The sequence below is a fragment of the Archocentrus centrarchus genome, unplaced genomic scaffold (genome assembly GCF_007364275.1).
Source record: "Archocentrus centrarchus isolate MPI-CPG fArcCen1 unplaced genomic scaffold, fArcCen1 scaffold_55_ctg1, whole genome shotgun sequence".
Taxonomy (NCBI): domain Eukaryota; kingdom Metazoa; phylum Chordata; class Actinopteri; order Cichliformes; family Cichlidae; genus Archocentrus; species Archocentrus centrarchus.
The window spans coordinates 259,247-278,139 of record NW_022060277.1 but is presented as its reverse complement, the minus strand read 5'-3'; the positions used below and the strand labels follow the sequence as shown (position 1 = coordinate 278,139).

The following is an 18,893-nucleotide window of genomic DNA, read 5'->3' as shown; positions in this document are numbered from 1 at the left end:
ACTGGAGATTATGGAGAAGAGTCTTTCTCCAGTCTGCAGATCTGTTCATTCTCAGCCTCATCAGAGCTAAAGTGTTTATTAATGTGTGTCCTTCATCTGCATCATTATTCAGAGAGACCAGTGAACCTTTCTTTGAAATTAACACAAGATAACTGAGATTATAGCAGACTGAAAGTGACATTACACAGTCTTCACTGGAGAAGGTCCTGTTTTAGCTGCCTGTGTGGATTAAAGCTATTTTTTTAATCACCTGTTTAAAGAGTGTGTGTGTGTGTGTGTGTGTGTGTGTGTGTGTGTGTGTGTGTGTGTGTGTGTGTGTGTGTGTGTGTGTGTGTGTGTAAGGGGGCGGGGATTCAATTTACTCATCACCATCTAGTTCTTTACCTTCTGGCCTGTGATTGGTTGTTTTGTCACCAATGGCTCTTGGGAGCTGTAGTTCTTTCTTCTCTTCCTAAACACAGATTTAAGGCCCTTATACCAAAAAAGAAAAACGTTTCACAGATGTCGGGACAGACGTTTTGATCGAGGGAACTTTACAGCCGATACAAATCATGGAATTGCCCAGCTATGCCTCATTTGATGGAAATGAATGGGCCCCTTACTTCTGGAGTAATGGCGTCGGAAACTCATCCCACTTTGCAACCCTGGCGACAGATGACGCGCACAGCAACGAAAGCGACATTTTAGGATGACAAAATAAAGAGCCAATCCCCGCCTGGAAGAGAGGAGCAATTCATGAATCGACCAATGGCAGCGTCTAGGACAACTCTACGGAAACAATTGCTGAAGTTGAGCTGGACTTGTTTTGTTTTCGTTATCTACCCAGGCCGACGCTTTTATAACGATGTGACGGTTAATTGGCAGTTCAGTCGTTAATAATAGTATCTGATCCTTGAGGTGATGGGGTCCTTGAAGATCAACGCTGGACAGGAAAGTCCAGCGGTGACGGTCACAGTGACACAGGTAACCTAAAGGCAGCCGACATTCTTTAACAACTTGACTGTAACGTTTAGTTAGCACGAGTAACTTGGCTCGCTAAATTAGGCTTACGATTGCTCTAAGTCAGCTCTTCGTTTTCAAAGCTACCTCCCTGAAGGCTAGTTTCTTTGTAACGTTAATTAGAACACTTGCAGGAAATTTAGCAGTAGCGTTAAAGTGTCACAGATTAACAGGTGACGGTCAAACAGATGTTATTGACTTGCTTTCCAGGAGCTGCTACCGACAAACCAGGAAATAAATGCGGTGAATATTGTGCCGTTATTCGGTGTTTTTAACACGACACTAGTGTCTGCTGTGGCATTGTTTTTGACGTTCCCACGCTGCGGGGCTCTGCGCTGTGCGGGTTCATGACTGCGTTAAACTGCTCGGTAAATGTTGCCATTATTACTCTTCCCCACGTCTGCACGGGACAACGCCTGCAACTGGTTAATGCGCCGCTCCCTTCCACATAAACATGGATGATGTTAGTAGTTTCATAATAGAGTACGTTGGGGTATACTTTAACTCCTCCAAGATTAGAGTTTGAATTAAAATTATATTAATGTGCTAAGTGATGATCTGCCAGGTGGTGTTAAGAGAGAAGTGTGAACTGATTTTTATTTCTGTTTATTCCTCTCATCATGTGGCAAAAACACACATTTTTCATCCAAGTAGAAAAAGGCTTTTGTAAAAGCTGAAGCACTGACTGAACGTTTTCACTCCAAAGTGAAAAGGCACAGACTCTGAAATGTACTCAGAGTATAAAGTAAAGAGCCATTTTCTGTGGACCTGACTGAACCTCGTGTCATATTAATATAATAATAAAATCCATTCACCCTATTTCAGCTTCTGTTAATCATTCTCTTAAATTCAGTTTGAACACCTGGATGACTTTGTCTCCACACCCACACAGAAAAACAAGTATTGGGTCATAAATAATGAATAAATGATGTTTTGTTTTTGGGTTTCGGGGGGCGGCTTGGGCTCTTTCATAGCTACGTTACTTGTGTGTTAGGCACTGATGATGAATACAGAAATAGGACTGTTTTTATTTGTTCCCTCCATTTAAGTTGAAATCAGTTTGTCAGGAAGGCGCGTGGTGACAGCGTCAGTAACTCCCTCAGATGTGTTAAACCTAAAGGAATGAGCCCACTTTGAAAATGTAAGGAGTAGAAAGTCCAGATGTTTGTGTAAAAATGCAGGGAGTGAACAATACTCAAGTATAGATTACCTGAAAACAAATAAATATATTTCATAAAATAGAATCAATCAAGAATCAAGAATGCCTTTATTAGTCCCACAAATGGGGAAATTGCAGTTAACAGAACATCCATCCAAAACAAAAACATAACACAGACAGGGGGGGGGGGGGACAGATGTCTGAGGTCATGCAACCGTTTCACAACGGCGCTACCTTTAGCAGAGAGACAGAAAGAGATACACTGGGATAGTTAGGTTCAAAAAATCATCTCATACTGTGTTCATAAAGAACACCTTACGAGGTTCCAAAAAACACCTCAGCAAAAAGCATATTGCACATATAAAGCCGGGATAGCAGTATGGTGGTAGGGTCAGGGTCAGGAGGGGATGCAGACGGAGACGAGAGGGTGGGGGCATTGTGGAGCCCAGATGCCAGCTCCCAGCCAAACAGTTCGCTGATAGTGATGGAAGTTCATCAGCGGCCTTGGTACACCAGATCCAGCTTCACAAATCACAGAGAGGGCTGAGGGGGAGTGCGGCCTTCACACATAGTTCTGGAGAGATATGATTGCCAGCCAAGGCCGGCTAGGGAGCCGAATTCCTGATAATGCAGATGTTGTTTTGGAACAGGCTGCTTGTTTTTTCAACAGCCTTCAGTCTCACTGGGAAACCATTCAATAAATCCAATAATCCAAATTCATTAGTTACCGTCCTCACTGAGCAGAACCGTACCTTATCTCCAGATCGAACCCCTCTCACCTGCTACTCCCCAAGTCTACGGCTCAGGTTCATCAGGCTTTGAGTCTGAGTCTGTACCATTCTGGTCAGCCCATCCACCTGGGTCGGCAGCCTCTGCAGATGTCGAACTGCCGTCCAGGTTTTCTTGATTTCTCGGTAAATCAGGTATCCTCCAAGCCCAAACAGAAAAGATACCGCTACCAGATAGCCAAATATGTAAGCGTCTTCCACGTCTTCCACCTCGAGGGCCGAGAAGCACACAGGTCTCCACGAGCTCCAAGAGTCGATGACGTATCCAACCGGGTCTGTTCCACTCGGACACGCAGGCTCCCCTTTCCCAGATCTCATAGTGGAAAAAATTCGATCGATGGTCTTGAAGGCCCAGTTTGCCAAATCCATATTAATCTTATTCTTATTCGAACAGTGTGCAAGAGACGCTCTCACAGCAAGCAGCAAGCAGGAAAGATAGGGAGGGCAGGGAGAGAGATAGAATGCGACCGTCCCCGTCAGAGGCTGGAGCAAGAAAATAAATATATTCCATAAAAAAACTATACTTTTTTCATAAGAAATAGTAGAGTTTAATGTTGTACTATTGTTAAAATCATTTGCCTTTTGTGAGTAAATGCATGAAATCATCCTAAATATAGTAAACTGAAAATAAACATGATGACATTTTGTTTATTGTGTAGTTTGTCACGGAGCAGTACATAAAAACCACTCACAGCTGCAGAGGTCACGTCTGATGTATTGAACACAAAGCAGGAATTGTTCAGCTAAAATGTGATCAGAATGAAGCCAGGTGCAGGTGTGTCAGGTTAATCTGGTTGGACCATCACTAACATCCCCTCCATCTGAGCTTCAGCTGCAGGGCCGACCATCCTCAAATCACAGAAACGTGTGTGGGAAGATTAATAATGGCAACAAGAACAGTTTAATGTTGGTGAAATTCTGAACATACGTCAGCGCACTCACCTGCATCTTACTTTAGTGTTGTAGTGTGGGAATGTCACCAAACTCCTGTGCTCTTTTTTTGTCAAACACTTTGCAAAGAAATGCATTTTTAAAGGCAAACTATTCACCGTATTTATTTCCTGGTTTGTTGATAGCAGCGCCTGAAAAGCAAGTCTAAGCAGAGGGAGTTTGTAGGAAATGTGGCCAGCAGCAGTGCAGGCCTTGGTTATTTTCATACAACCCCCTGCGTACTGCCGTGGGCAGAGAGAGGCGTCTTCTCATTCAGTAGGAGGTTCGAGCAGGATGGTAGGTCTAAGACAATAGGGAGCATGGACAAAGTGGGATAGTGTGCAGCAGCAGTAAGGGCCACCTGGAATAATATCCTGTGAGCAGACTGTTGCGGAGTTCAGTTCCTGATTCAGCCTGTCTGTGATAGCCTACCAAGCCCAGTGACCCTCCATGTCTGAGGAAGGGCGAAACAGCAGCTCTGCTCTGGACAGGGGTCGCTTAGAGCACATCTTCAGCAGCTGCCTGAAGGCACTTGCAGACGGCCGCTAACGTTGGCAGCACAATCAAGTGCTTAAGGCAGTGGTAGAGATAGTAGACTCAGCCATAACAACCAGAGAAGGATTAACTTTGTCAAGGCTGGAGGAAAATACACCCCACGGTCAAGATCCATAACTGGTCTCCTTGCCTCAGCAGCGGGTTGGCAGCTAAGAGTTGAACTGGGCAGGCTTTCCCGACCACATCGCCTCAACTACACTGCATCTAGATATGATCCTTTTCTCCTACTCCACCAAACAAGTGATTGTAGTGGAACTTACTGCACCCTGGGAACAGCGCATGGATGAAGTTCAAGAGCAGAAATGTGCCAAGTACCAGGAGTTGACAGAGGAGTGCTGGACGCAGGGCTGGCTCACCCACTGTGAGCTTACTTAGGTAGGCTGTCAGGGCTTTGCAGGACGGTCTTTCAGCAGAGTCCTGACTGAGGTAGGCACAGTGGGCATGGCGAAGAACAGGGCCATCAAGTCAACCATGGATGCCACAGAGAGCGCCACAAGATGGTTCTGCTAAAGAGAGAAGCTCAGAGGTCTAAGGATGCGAGCTGGGGACTGATCACACCCAGTTGGGTCACCTGAAACACCCGATGACCCCAGGACGTGTCACGGATGACACATCCCAGCGCTTCCACAGGAAGTATGCTAAGAGTTGATCGTACCAGCTGGTTTAGCTGCATTATATACTAAAGAAGGCCGCGGCATCTGCACTAACACTGTTCTCACTCAGCATGACACTTTGTATGATAGTTTAATGTGTCAGTACATGACTGTTCCTCCCTGAGCCTGGTTCTTCCAGAGCTTTGTCCCTGTTAAAAAGTTCTTCCGTCACAATGTTGCTAAGTGCCGCTTATAAGAGAGTCATATTGTTGGGGTTTTCTCTCTAATATTGTATGGTCTTTACCTCACAGTGCAAAACACCTTGAGAAGACTGTTGTTGTAAATTGGCTTGTGTAAATGTGGCTGCACTGAATTGAATATGCAGCAGTGGCTCTTTGTGTTGCATACTTCCAGTAAAGTTAAACCGATATTCAGTTCAGTTCAATGTTATTTATATAGCACTCATAAAGAGGTGTTAGGTAAAATTCAGTTTCTGATTCTAACGGCTGTGCGCAAAATTTTATTTGAAACAAAAAAATAGCATTATATGTTTAGTGGAATTGTTCTGAGCTAATTTTTTATGTGCTTTCAAATCAAGGAAGTGTAATATAAGAGGAGCTATGGTCTCAATATTGCTTGTCTGTTTACAGACCAAGTTGGTATGCCAAGGAGTAAACAACCAGACCCACGTCTGTGAATCAGGTTACTGCTGTGGAGAGACTCAGTGCTGCAGCTACTTCTATGAACTGTGGTGTGAGTCACCCAACTCTCCTTTATCCTGTCTGAAGATGTTTCTGTTGTTATTTTTTTTTTCTCAAGAGAGAGACGACAAAAAAACATGCAAGACACACAAAGATACATTATACATATTTGTACATCAAGAAAGGCATGCACAAGAGTGGATCATGCAGTGTTCGGGGGGGGAGCAAAGGTCCTGGTGGTCCGATCCCCGGCTTCCAAAACTAGCTTGCGGTACATCGGGGTTCTAGCCAGAAAAAAATTTCACCCCGGCGCAGTTAGCATTTAACTTTAGCTTGCTAATTTTAAACACAAGCTCACGAGATCGTGCGTGCAGATTGTGAATGAAACGAGCCGCGCCCGGTGGTAGATTGAACATTGCTGTAAAATAATACTATAGTGCAGCGATCTAACAAGAGAAAAAAAAAATCTCTGTATTGGCTCTGGCTACGGGGTGGAGTGCTCACCTGCTTGCTAATTGCAGTGATAGAAGAGCTCTGATAGTGAACCGGTGAAATTCTCAGCCGGCGCCGGGTGATTAAGCGCTGGCTACAACCCTGGACATGGAATGTCAAGGTTGAGAGATACCACCCAGATATAGTCGGGCTCACGTCGACACACAGCTCATCCTCTGAAACCAGTTCCCTGGAGAAGGGCTGGATTCTGGACTCTTGGAGTCACTGGGTGTGATGCTAGAGAGTGCTCCATCATTCTGCTGGGGGACTTCAGTGCTCACGTGTGCAACAACAGTGTGACCTGGAGTGTTTGTCCATAACAAACACCATGTTTGAGCATAAAGCTGTTCATAATTGCATGTGACACCAGGTTATAGGTTGATGATCAGTTTTTCTAATTGTATTATCAGAGCTGCAGCCGTGTGGCTTGAACACTCAGGTGAAGAGAGGAGCTGATCTGTCAACTGATCACCACCTGGTGGTGAGTTGGATCAGGTGGCGGGGGAAGATGTTGGAGAGGCCTGGTGTACCCAGACGTGTAGTGAGGAAGCACTAGGTCCCAGCCCCCAAAGATTTTCAATTCCCACCTCTGGCAGAGCTTCGACTGCACTCTGAGGGAGGCCGGGTCATTGAGTCTGAGTACACCACGTCCTGCACCTCCATTGCTGAGGCAGCTGCATTGAGCTGCAGGCGCAAGGTCGTTGGTGCCTGTCATGATGGTGTCCCAGAACCAAATGGTGAACACTAGAGGTGAAGGGAGCCATCAGGCTGAAGAAGGAGTCTTATTGTTTTGAATGTTGGCTTTTCCCTGTAATCACTGTAGGGTCTTTACCTTACAATATGAAGTGCCTTGAGGTGACTGTTTGTTCTGATTTGATGCTATATAAATAATTGAATTATTGGGCTTGGTTAGCCTGTCAGAGGCAGCTGACAGGTACCTGAACCAAGCAGACTGCAGCTCTGGCAGTAGCTAAAGCAACAATGCAGGTATGGGAGGAGTTTGGTGAGCCCATGGAAAAAGACTTTCAGTTGGCCTCAAAGTGATTCTGGCAAACTGTCAGACAACTTAGGAAGGGGAAGTGGCATAGATGCTGCTGACGTCACCTGAGGGTATAGTCAGGCGGTGGAAGGAGCACTTTGAGGATCTTCTCAATCCGAATGTCACGCCTTCCGTAATGGAAGCAGAGTTTGGGGATGAGAGCGACGGCTTGCCTATCATTGGGGGTGAGGTCACTGATGTAGTTAAACAGCAGCTTAGTGGCAGGACTCCTGGGGTGGACAAGGTTCACCCTGAATTCCTTAGGGCTTTGGATGTTGTGGGGCTATCCTAGTTGCAACGTTGTGTGGAGGTCTGGGGTGGTGCGTCTGGATCGGGAGACTAGGGTGGTGGTAGGGCTGTGCAATTAATCGAAATTGAGCCTTGAGTCTTTGCAGGGCCTACAGCGTAACCTAACTAAGTGGCCAGCGACGTTGCCAGCAGTTGGGCTTGTGCAGGTGCATTATGTATTATTCTGACGTTCACCTCCCAAGAAATATCAAATAACGTCTGTTATGTCTCAGGGTTCTAGCCAGAAAAAAATTTCAGACCAGCATATTTAGTGGGGGTGGGGGTGGGGGTGGGGGTGGGGGGTTAGCATTTGCTTGCTGATGTTAAATGATAAGTGTCACGCCCACTTGCTAATTGAGTGATGGTGAACAGTTAAGCCTAATTTAGACTTCTGCCTTGGGTCTTTGGGGGTAACTGGAAATCACCTCTGAAGCCTACAATCCTCCTGGATGTGTAGTTAGATTTCTCGAGAGGCGCACGTCAGGTTACGTGGTCTGTTACAGTGTAGGGTTCAGAGGGGATTTCTGGTTACGTACAGAAGACCGAGGCAGAACTCTCATTCAGGCCTTATTAGATAATTAAGTGATAATTCATTTTGCATATAAACCAGCAGAGTTACACTGTTGCCTCACAGCACGAAGGCCTGGGTTTGAATCCACCAGGTACTCTGGTTTCCTCCCACAGTCCAAAGACATTCACACCATAAATGTGAGTGTGAGTGTGACTGCTTGTCTGTCTCTCTGTGTTCACCCTGCGACAGGCTGGCGGCCTGTACGTTTCAGTGTTTGAACACTATTTCTGTGACAGTGTGGGAGTAGTTAGCTCCTTTGACCTTTACGTGAAATATTCAGATCATGCAGACCACATTTTTTGGCTCATTCTTTGTGCCATTTGTTGAGTATGTATTAAATAGTTTTTGGTACGTAAACTGTGGACTCCCTGCAGGGTTCTGGCTGGTGTGGGCTCTCATCATAATCCTTACATGCTGCTGTGTGTGTCAGCACTGGCGCGCCAAGCAGCGCTTCCAGCAGCAGCGCCGCCAGAACGAAATCAACCTCATCGCCTACAGAGAGGCTCACAACAACTTTCGACTGCCCCTGTATCTCAGTAAGTGTGCATGCTGAACATTAGAAGGCTAGTGTAAAATCACTTCCATCATTTTCTTACTGTGATGGAAATTACATAACGTGATGGAGATGGCAATCCCAGAGTTATAAAAGCTTTTCATTTGGCTTATATCACAAATATTATATTAAAATAAACAATTAAAATACTTTTATCAACCAATTCCTATTATATGGTATTATATGGTATTCCTATCATTGGAAGTTCAACTCTAAACCTCATAAATGTAATTATAAATCTGCAGTTTGATTCCAATTCACAATTTAAACTGTAAGTTATGCTTTTTAATCCCACCTTCTTTTACGTTTCAGTGCACACAGCAGGCAAGAGGCAGTTTCCTGTCATCTGATTTAATGTGCATTAATAATTTAGGTCGAGACAACAAAGTTATTAATTTCATAATTTATCTTACTTTTTGTCTGGATTAATAAAATTTGTTCAACATTGTTGTTTTAATATGTCATCCGCCATACATTATCTCCATCACAACACATAGTTTTAGGTAAGATTAATCAAAAATCACACCACTTATATATTTGGGCACATTAGTATGTTTATCTGTGTTGATGTGTAAAACATGACAATACATTTCTCTACAATTGTGTTAGATTTTCTAAAATTTTTCCTATGAAATTATATTTTGGTCAAAAGTCAGGCATTAGAAAAAACATAATCTGAGCAAATAATTTTATTTCACAAGTGCAACCCTAACCCTTGACCCTAACCCTAACCCATTCCTCATTCAACAACCCATCCACGTGTCGAACTCAGCAGCCGAGCTGCACCGAAAACAGTAACTACCAACAGTTACATTGGGAAACTTTATTCTGTTGTGCCAACTGCCATAATCCCCCAGTTGTTGATTCAGGATTGGTGAGCACAAAATTAAAATTTGAGGCAAATCAGATAAAACGTGCAAACGACTGCAGAAGACGTTTTGCGGCGAGACACAAAAATGAACACAAAATTTGGTGTATTGCTACAGCAAAACCGTTTCATATTCTATAAAAACCTTCAGCAGCTTTTGATGCCAGCAGTCTTTGCTGGGCCTTCTTAAGCATTTGGTGTTTGGGCCCCATTTCAAGTCCTTCGTTTTGTGGACTCCTCTCCACATGTTCCTCTTTTCTTAAAAGAAGGATGGATGTCCACCTGAGGTCCACAACACGTTTGCCACCTTGATTTGGTGCAGTTTCACTGGTATGCTGAACTGAAATACCATTCACTGAGCAGCTGAACAGCATAAATGATCCAGGTCTTGATTTATGTGCATCTCATAACTGTCTGTACAGCACACTTCTTAAGCAGTGATCACTATTGTTGTGTTCATGTGTGGAAACGGTTGCTGCACTGAAGATGGTGGCAGTAACAGTTACATTACTGCTGCTGTTATTTAGTTTGGGGATTTTTTTGCTTTTGTTTTTTTTTATTTGGGTTTCTGTCTAGAAGTAAACGATCTTACCTTATTAATGCTGTTGTTGTTACTGACTCCAAATAATGTATTTGTCATCTGTCATTGTCTGCATTGTGTTCCCTCCAGGATTTTTGCCCTCCTACCTTCTGCCAGCCTATGAAGAGGTAGGTGACCACCCAGCCACACCTCCTCCTCCTTACACCCCTATCCAGTCAGCACCTCCACCCACAGACACTCCTGAAGAGCGCCTCCCATCCTCAGTCTCCTCCACCCCCAATGATGCTGATGCACTACTTCCAGCAACTCCAGATCCTACGCAGACCCACTGTCTCAGCACTCACAACCCTAATAAGGACTTTACGGCAGGCAGGTTCCGGCGCTTCACAGGGGATTCTGGGATTGAAGTGTGCGATGGCCAGGAACTGTGGGAGCAGCATGGTTTTTCAGAAAGAGAAGAAGAACTGGAGGACGATGGGACAGGTCAAAATGAAGGCCCATGTGATCACGCCGTCTTTGAACGCAGTCATTCGAGTGAAGCGGTCAGTCATGAAAGCTCAGATGTACCTACAGCTATGGACGCAAAGGCACAGTCTATCAGATAATTCACAATAACGACTTTAATAACAGCAGAAACGAGAGACTGCAATAGTAAATGTAATAATATGCCTTTGGTGCTCAGCATATCGGTTTGTATATACATGTAAGCTAGACTAATACCAGTGTTGGTGACAGGCCTGGAGACAAATGAAAGGGCTTAACTAATTTGATTTACTCCTAAATAGCTGCAATCTGAAGCTGCAACAAGCAGCTTCCAGGGTTACGATCTAACACATCAGTCCAAAATCACCTGCAGGTGTTCATGTGAGACGTGAGTGTCTGAGGACTATAAAAATGTAATTCAGTCATTCAGTAATCCCTCATGAACTATGAATGGGGGCATTGTCATCCTTGAAGAAACAACTCCCATTAACCTGGAATGTTTCATGAAGATCAGTCAGAACAACTTTGCACTGACTCTCTGTGATTTTCTCTAACTGAGAAGCATAACAGAGCTGCCGCCTCTTGCTGAGGCTAACTGCAGATTGGAGGACAGGTCAGCCCCTCTCCAGGAGACTGGTTCCAGAGCCCAAGCTGGATATTGAAGTGAATCGAACTATCAGTCTCTGTCAGCCTCACACAATACCTCAGGTTCCCCAGCAGAAAGGTGACATTCTATCTCCCAAGAGTCGGATTCAACACTTGAGGATCAGACCACCGGGGCCTCCGCCCTTGACTGCCACCCAGTACACATTGCGCCTGAATCCTAAGGGGTCTTCTGCAGGTGGCGAGCCCACAAGAGGGCGGGGCCTATGTTGCCTTTTTGGGCTGCGCCAGACTGGGCCCCATGGACTAAGGCCCAGCCACAAGACGCTCTCCCTTAAGCTCTGTCCCAGGCTTGGCTCCAGGGCGGGGCCCTGGTAACCCTGTCCTTGGCAGAGTAAACTGCTCCTTGGATTGTTTGCTCACAGGGGTTTTGTGAATTGCTCTTCATCTAGCCCCAGGACCAGTTTGCCTTGGGAGACCCTACCAGGGGAAAAAACCTCCAACAACTTTGCCCCTGGGATCACTTGGAGACACAAACTCCTCCACCACAGTGAGGTGGCAGTGCAGAGAGGAGACTGACATTGTATTCTGACATTTTTTTTTTACAAATGATACGTTAACTTCTTTAGAGCAAAGAAAAGCGAGCTGGTCAAGTATTCAAAAGCAAACTGTGGTGGCTCTGAATGTGCCTTGATAAGTGATATAAATAAAACTAGAAGGTTGTTGAAGCTGTTGAAAAACAGCAGCAGCATATTGTTGAACTATTTGTACACTGCCTATTCTCCTAATATAGGGTTAATTATTTAAATGAATCCTGTTGAAAACCCTTGTTGGAGTCTGGTCTCCTGTCACACTGGTGTTACATGAGGTAGTCTTTTCTGTTGCTATTGTGCCATATGGTATGGCCTTTAGTAGAGAATATTTAAATGATCCTAATCAAACCTCTGGGGTATCTGACTTGGAGCTGATAACTGAATTGTGCGACAGTGCACTCAGTGGTAAATCGATCATCATGTAGTCAGTGCTCTGCAATGCTGGATTTGTGTTTCCTTTCAGTTTGAACACATCGGATCTGGTGCAACACTGCAAAACAACTGATGTTTGTTTGGAAACTCCTGATAATATCTCTATCTATATTTTATGTTTAAAGCACACACAAGTATTTTACAGGGAATTAGTGGTTTTTGTATCCATGTGTGTACAAAGGGAATGACTGACTGTGCAGCTATGTATGCATGTGTCAGGCTCTTAGCAAACTGACTGCTAATCCCAAACCTTTTGGTGCACTGAGGGAACCAACTGAGAACTTTTCCATATATGCAACATTGAACAATGGTCCTAAGCCCATGGTGCTACACTCTATATGTTCTTTATAATCATTCTCTGCCAAATGAAATTATATTTTTGTTGAATTTGTCAAAAAACTATTAAAAGTTATGGAAAAGCACTTGGCTACATCTTTTCTCTTGGCAAGTCTAAATTGGGGGATAAGAAGGATCTATGTACCTATTGCATTTGTATAAAGTACCACCTTCTCATTCACTGTCATTCAAGGAAAGTAGGCCCCTTTTGCTTTGATTACAGCTTAGCTTTTTTTAGTCAGTGTTATACACATTGTACAGGTCAGCTGTTACAAACATATTTCAGTGGTGGAACAGTTTGTAATAACAGATAAACCCGAGTCTCCTCAGGACCTCACACACACTGCCCAGCAATTTCTGTAATTAGTGTTATCCCTTAACATATTGATTGTCCTTCATCCTTCTCTCATTGATCTGAATTGCCTCACTGTTTACATAGAGAAACGCGTGCTTACACTCAACTATTTGCTTAGTAGGCCTGCATTGCTGTCTCCCTCATGCTCCCTCATCAGGTCAGCTCATTTTGGAGCCACTAATCTGCCATTGGCAGAATGTTGGTTATTACTGAAGTGAACTGGCTGAGTCTTTGTATATAAATTTTTGCACTCTTAGTAGATTACCCATCATATTTTCTTATATTTACCTGCCAGATAGTGATCCACTGTAACTCCTTCCCTCCTCCTTGTTGAGGATTTCTGTGACCAAAGGAAAACCACTTTATCCATCATTAAATCCCAGCTGCCAGTTGGGAACCCTCCAGAGGATGGCAGTGAAGTGCAACATGAGGCTGCAATAACAACTCAAAGAAGAGCAGGAAGCAGCTGGAAAGATTTGCGCATGCTCCGTACGCCATACGAACTTGAAACAGTGAAATCGATGGTGAGTTGTTTTGTGTCTTTTATGCACAGTATGTGTCCAGATAACTGGTAAACTGCGTTTGAACTGCAATGGGTTGCTGGCTACAGCCGCCATAATTCCTTAACAATGTGCTGCTCTCACACGCCTTAAAGTTGAGCTAACTTCCTGCATTAGAGCTGCGGTACGGCTCCAGCCTTCGGGGCGACGTCGCATAGCGGTGTGGTGGACACTTAGCCCGCTGCTGAACCGTTAGCTGTCGGCAGTAGCGTCTGAAGTTACTGCACCGAGCTAACTTTACCGGAACCTGATTTCAGCTGACTGGAGAAACTGCCGTGAAGCTGCATTTTAACATTTATTGAGATCTGTTGAAATGAAAGTTGCTGTTTAAGTCTTTTTAATACAACTTAAAGGGTCAATATTTTTAACAACTTGGGGACATTACAACTCCTGAGACTGGAGGGGTAATGTTTGAAACCTGATCTTGAAAGATGTGAGAATAATTTTACATTTAATTCTGGATTTAACAGGGAGGATAAATACACTGCTCAAAAGAAATTCACTTAGAAAACACATAAGAGCTCAATGAGAGCCTTCTCATTAGGAGATGACGATGATGTCAATTTAGGACAGGACATGCTATGGAAGAGAGCCAGAGATTAATAATAACTAATGATTAAGTGCAGAGTGGTGTATAAACGCATAGAGTGAAAACAGTTGAGTAAAGAGGAAACACTCAGTGCATCAAGACCTTGTATGTGAGACGAAGGATGTCAGATGTCCTGGGGGATGTCCTCCCAGATCTGGACCAGTTCATCACCGGACAGTCTGAGGTGCAACTTGGTGAATGGACCAAAACATATTTTGTCAGAAGTGCTCTATTGGATTTAGGTCAGGTGACCCTGGGGGCCAATCACTAGTATCATCCTTCATCCTCCAGAAACTACATATATACTCTCGCCACATGAGACTGAGTGTTGTCGTTCAGGACCCACTGCATCAGCGTAGGCTCTGACAGTGGGTCCAAGGTTCTCATCCTGATACCTGATGGCAGGTAGGGTACCGTTGCCTAGCCTGTAATGGCCTTTGCATCCCTCTATGGATATGCTTCCCCAGACCATCACTGACCCACCACCAAACCAGTCATACTGAATGATGCTGCAGGCAACATAAAGTTCTCCACAGCTTCTCCAAATCCTTTCATGTCTGTCGTGTGCTAAGGGTGAACCTGCTCTCATCTGTGAAAAGGACAGTCATGCTCCACGGTGCCGGGCAGTGAGCACAGCGCCCACTGGAGGACATTGGGCCCTCAGACCACCCTCATTAATTCTGTTTCTGAGTGTTTGGTCAGAGACATTCACACCAGTGGCTGCTGGAGATAATTTTGTAGGGCTCATCCTGTTCCTCCTTGCACAGAAGAGCAGTTACGGGTCCTGCTGATGGGTTAAGGACCTTCTACGGCCCTGACACGTATTGATGCGCCATCCTGGAGGAGTTGGACTACCTGTGCAGCCTCTGTAAGGTCCAGGTATGACCTCATCCTGCCATGAGGCCATCACTGACCCTAGCCAAATGCAAAACTAGGGAAAAGATGAGGAGGGAAGAAAATGTCAGTGGTCTCCACCTGTATAACCGTCCCTGTTTGAGGTTGTCTCATTGTTGCCGCTCTAGTTTACCTGCTGTTAATTTCATGAACATCAAAGCAACAGAAGCTAATTAACACCCCCCTCTGATACTTACTGACCAGATTAGTATCCCAGAAGTTTAAATGACTTGATGCAGTACTCTGATTAAAGTGTTCCTTTATTTTCTTTAGCAGTGCATCATGTGTCTTTCTCTTCCCTGTTAGTACTCTCATTACAGTGTTTTGGGTCAACTGTTGGGTCTCCCAACAGTCTCTCTGTAATTGATTCTGGCTCCTGTCTTATAGAAGCATTTTTAACAGTTAAAGATGACTACTTCGTGGAGCGACCGTCTGCAGAACTATGCCGATCTACCAGCCAACATAGATGGTGTAGCCATGAAGAAGTATCGCCGTGAAGCTCACCACAGGTACGTGGTAGTCCGTGTGCAGGAAAAGTACTGCAGAAGTCTTCAGCGTGGATCAGTCTGTCTAAGACAAACTGATGGCTACAGCCGTATTGTAGCCAAAATGAAAAGTTTGAGTTATACAGTACTGTGCAAAAGTCTTAAGCTACCTCTTGTTTGTTTATATTTTCCTGGTAAAATGGGTGCAGCAAATTACTGAAACAGCTGCAGATATACATGGAAGTACAGTATATAAGGCAAAAACAGAATTAGTGCTCTAACACAGAGGTCCCCAAGCCCCGGGCCGTGGACCGGTACCGGGCCGTGGGACATTTGGTACCGGGCCGCACATAAAGAATAAATAACTTAAATTATTTCCGTTTTACTTATTATCTGCGCCTAAACTATATTTTATTTTGAAAAATGGGCGGATTCGCTCCGTTACTTCCCTCCATGACTTCCTCTTGACGTGTCAAGACGTTTCTGCTCACATGATACGTCACCGCTAAAATTAAACCCAGAAGCTTCAGGCCTGTCTAACGAAATCGGTTGGTTGACCTACATAACGCTTCTTTAAATTTTTGAGTGCTCAACAAGAGTAGAAAAGCGCTATGTAAGAACTAGTCCATTTACCATTTTTATTTATCAACACCGGGGATAGCAGTGAGGTAGACCCAGCCATCAAACTGACTCTCCAGCGCTTGACACCGCGGCTCTGCAGCCACGCTCCATGTGAAATCGGCCGAACCCAGTCAAACCAGAAGCCAGCAAAAATGAGTATCAGTGAAACAAGCTCAGGGGGCTTACACTGATTCAGTGTTATGGTGAGTTGTATTTTTCATGCGCTTTATACAGTAAAAATCACCTAAGTCGAAGTCGCACAAATCGGGTTTTCGCTCTAGTTGGATGGCATCTGCAGGTCCTGATTTTTCCTAACATTAACTCCAATAAAATAATCACATAAATCCGTCGGATATTCACCTACCTCGGATGAAAAATCTGGTCCCATTGTAATAAATTTCCAGTTAAATGTGATCGCATAAACTGGATGAGTTTAGCGCTAAAACCCTCCTCAGCTCCTTTCCGCCCACTTCCATGCATCGGCTCGTTCATGCACAACTACACACACACTAACAACGCCTGGAAATTGTTTTAGTGTTTATATCAGTTCATTTCACCAGGGACAATCGTGGCAAGTGTAAGCTACAAACTTGCACTTACGAGTAAAATTTCAGATTATAAAATTTGCAGAAGCAAATTCATAGATGAAGCAGAAGCCATTGCAGCGAAATTCGATAATAGACCCCAAACTGGGCCATTTGAATCCGACTGAGGTGATTTCTACTGTATTTGTTTTTGCGGTGTATCTTATTTTGAAGGCATGTTTTACCATGGCTCTAACAGCTGACCAGGGAGCGCTGTGGGCAGAGAGCCTGTTATTCATGTTGAGGCGGGATGTTACGAGAACGCTGCTGATAGAGTTGCATACGAATACAAAGTGGATTCCCGTTTTTTATTATTATACGTAGAAAATATCACACTTGGTTATGGTCGTATCATTTATTTTGACGTATTTATTCGCCACACCTTAAAAGCCGGTCCCTGGAAATATTTTCTAACACTAAACCGGTCCGCGGCTCAAAAAAGGTTGGGGACCACTGCTCTAACAAGCATGAAAGTCAATATTTAGGATGGCCACCTTTATTCTTCAACATAACCTGAACTCTCTCAGGTAGCTTTCTTGTAATTTCATCAAGCAGGCTTCGGGAATAGCTCTCCGGGTTTCTTGAAGGCCATTCCAAAGCTCTTTTTTTGGATGATTGCTGCTTTTTGTTCTGTTCTCCACCGAGATAATCCCACACTGCTTCAATAATGTTGAAGTCCGGGACTTACAAACCCAAAAGTAACTCAGAATCATGGAGACGAGGGATTATTGTTCTAGCACTCAAAACTTAAAGAATATTTGTGCTAGGGATCTTAAATTTGGACAAAAAATACCTGTTTATTTTTAACCTGTTCAGCCTTAACACAGAATTAATTAACTGATGTCAAACACAAAGTGTTCAATTACGTTCTCTCTATATTACGCCAGATCACAACAGCAGTCGCCTCAAGGCATTGCCTCAATGTTTCATTGCAATAACACATTGTAACACAGCCTAGGGTAAATTAAGAGTGAAGAATAAAAAATGTAGACGTATCACAAAATATTTAACTCAGGCATTTTATTTTGCACTGAATAACACTTGGGACACTTCATCTAGGTCAAAAAGCAGTCACCTCTGACTTTAAGGTCAGCTCTCAGTCAGCTGTTGCTAGAAAATATACACTAAGCTAAAAGAAAAGCTGCGTACTGGTTTATTTCCCCCTCACAGTGGTAGAGTTTTTCTCACCCAATGTCATGGCATGTTGAAAAAAGGAGTACCATAGAAAATATGTATTTACTTTTCAGCACTGGTATAGGTTTAATACTTTATTAAAAGGTGTTACAGCCACCCCCACCCCTGTCAGCTGTTAGCTAGCTGTAGCAGCATGGTACCTTGAAATTAGCACAGATTAAATGCCTCACATTTTACTTGAGCCACTGCTCTAAAAATAAAAGTTACATTGTTTTCAGCAGTATGAGTGCTAATTGGAATATACACTTGATCAAACAAAATTACTTCCTTAGTTGGAAAATCAGTCATTTTGCTGTAATATCTGAATGCTTCAACACACAGCTCTGGAGTTTCACAGCTTTGCGTGTAAAAGTTGTGTGAAAAGTTGTGTGAAAAGGATTGCTTTGTACCTGTGTGTAGATTAGAGCATGCATTTGTCAGTACTCAGAAATTCTACACAAATCATTGTACAAGGTTGTAAATCTTGGATTTGATCCAAAACGCATAAAATTACACATTTGCAACCCTTTTGAGAATAATTTCACTCCACAGTAATCTGGGACCCCTCGGGCCTCTCCCCTGGTTTCAGATAAGGCTTTGGCAAACAATAGATGGATCAGTTGTGTCAGGTCTTTGCTGGATTTCTTTTCTTTTTTCTTTAGGACGTGACTTTGAGATTATGTTCATTAGCTGTAGATCGTTTTTAGACCTGCCACTTCTTCTTTTGTCCTCTACTTGTTTAGTTACCTCAACTTTTTTAAGGATACACTTCACATCATGCCAAGTGTTTGTTAAGTGGCTTAGCAAATAAAACATTTCTCTGAGGATGGCCAGATACAAGGACTGGACTGAAAACAAGTGAAAAAGTGTCCAAAGAAAACCTTTGAAATGCCTTCAGAAAGACTGAAGAACTATTGCTCAAGATTGCTTAAAAATTGCATCAAAGTTAGGCTTCTTGGAAATAAAACAGAAAGAATGAGGGCTGGCTAAGACTTTTGTATGGTACTGTGATTTCATGTGATGAAAACAAGTTCAAATGCAGTTAAGCAGCTTGAAGATGCACCACATCTGGATGATGTATTTGCAACAAAAACTGTTTTTTGTTGCA

The 18,893-nt window shown here is 43.7% G+C and overlaps 2 protein-coding genes across 3 annotated transcripts in view; both read left to right on the top strand.

Annotated features, from left to right (window-relative positions):
* The first annotated feature begins 498 nt into the window (after nt 1-498).
* On the top strand, nt 499-12,589 carry wbp1la (WW domain binding protein 1-like a). Its single transcript, XM_030725420.1, has 4 exons — nt 499-963; nt 5,675-5,777; nt 8,490-8,651; nt 10,207-12,589. The coding sequence occupies exons 1-4, from the start codon at nt 901-903 to the stop codon at nt 10,680-10,682; spliced, it is 804 nt and encodes a 267-aa protein (XP_030581280.1). The 5' UTR covers nt 499-900; the 3' UTR covers nt 10,683-12,589.
* Nucleotides 12,590-13,357: 768 nt separating this feature from the next.
* The window catches only part of nt5c2a (5'-nucleotidase, cytosolic IIa), a 32,289-nt gene continuing 26,753 nt past the window's right edge, over nt 13,358-18,893 (top strand). The window contains exons 1-2 of one of the 2 annotated variants that reach the window (XM_030725463.1): nt 13,358-13,403; nt 15,310-15,431. In XM_030725463.1, the coding sequence (XP_030581323.1) occupies nt 15,331-15,431 (101 nt within the window). In that variant the 5' untranslated portion in view covers nt 13,358-13,403; nt 15,310-15,330. The remainder of the gene's footprint in view (nt 13,404-15,309; nt 15,432-18,893) is intronic. The other variant, XM_030725462.1, reaches the window with a different exon arrangement.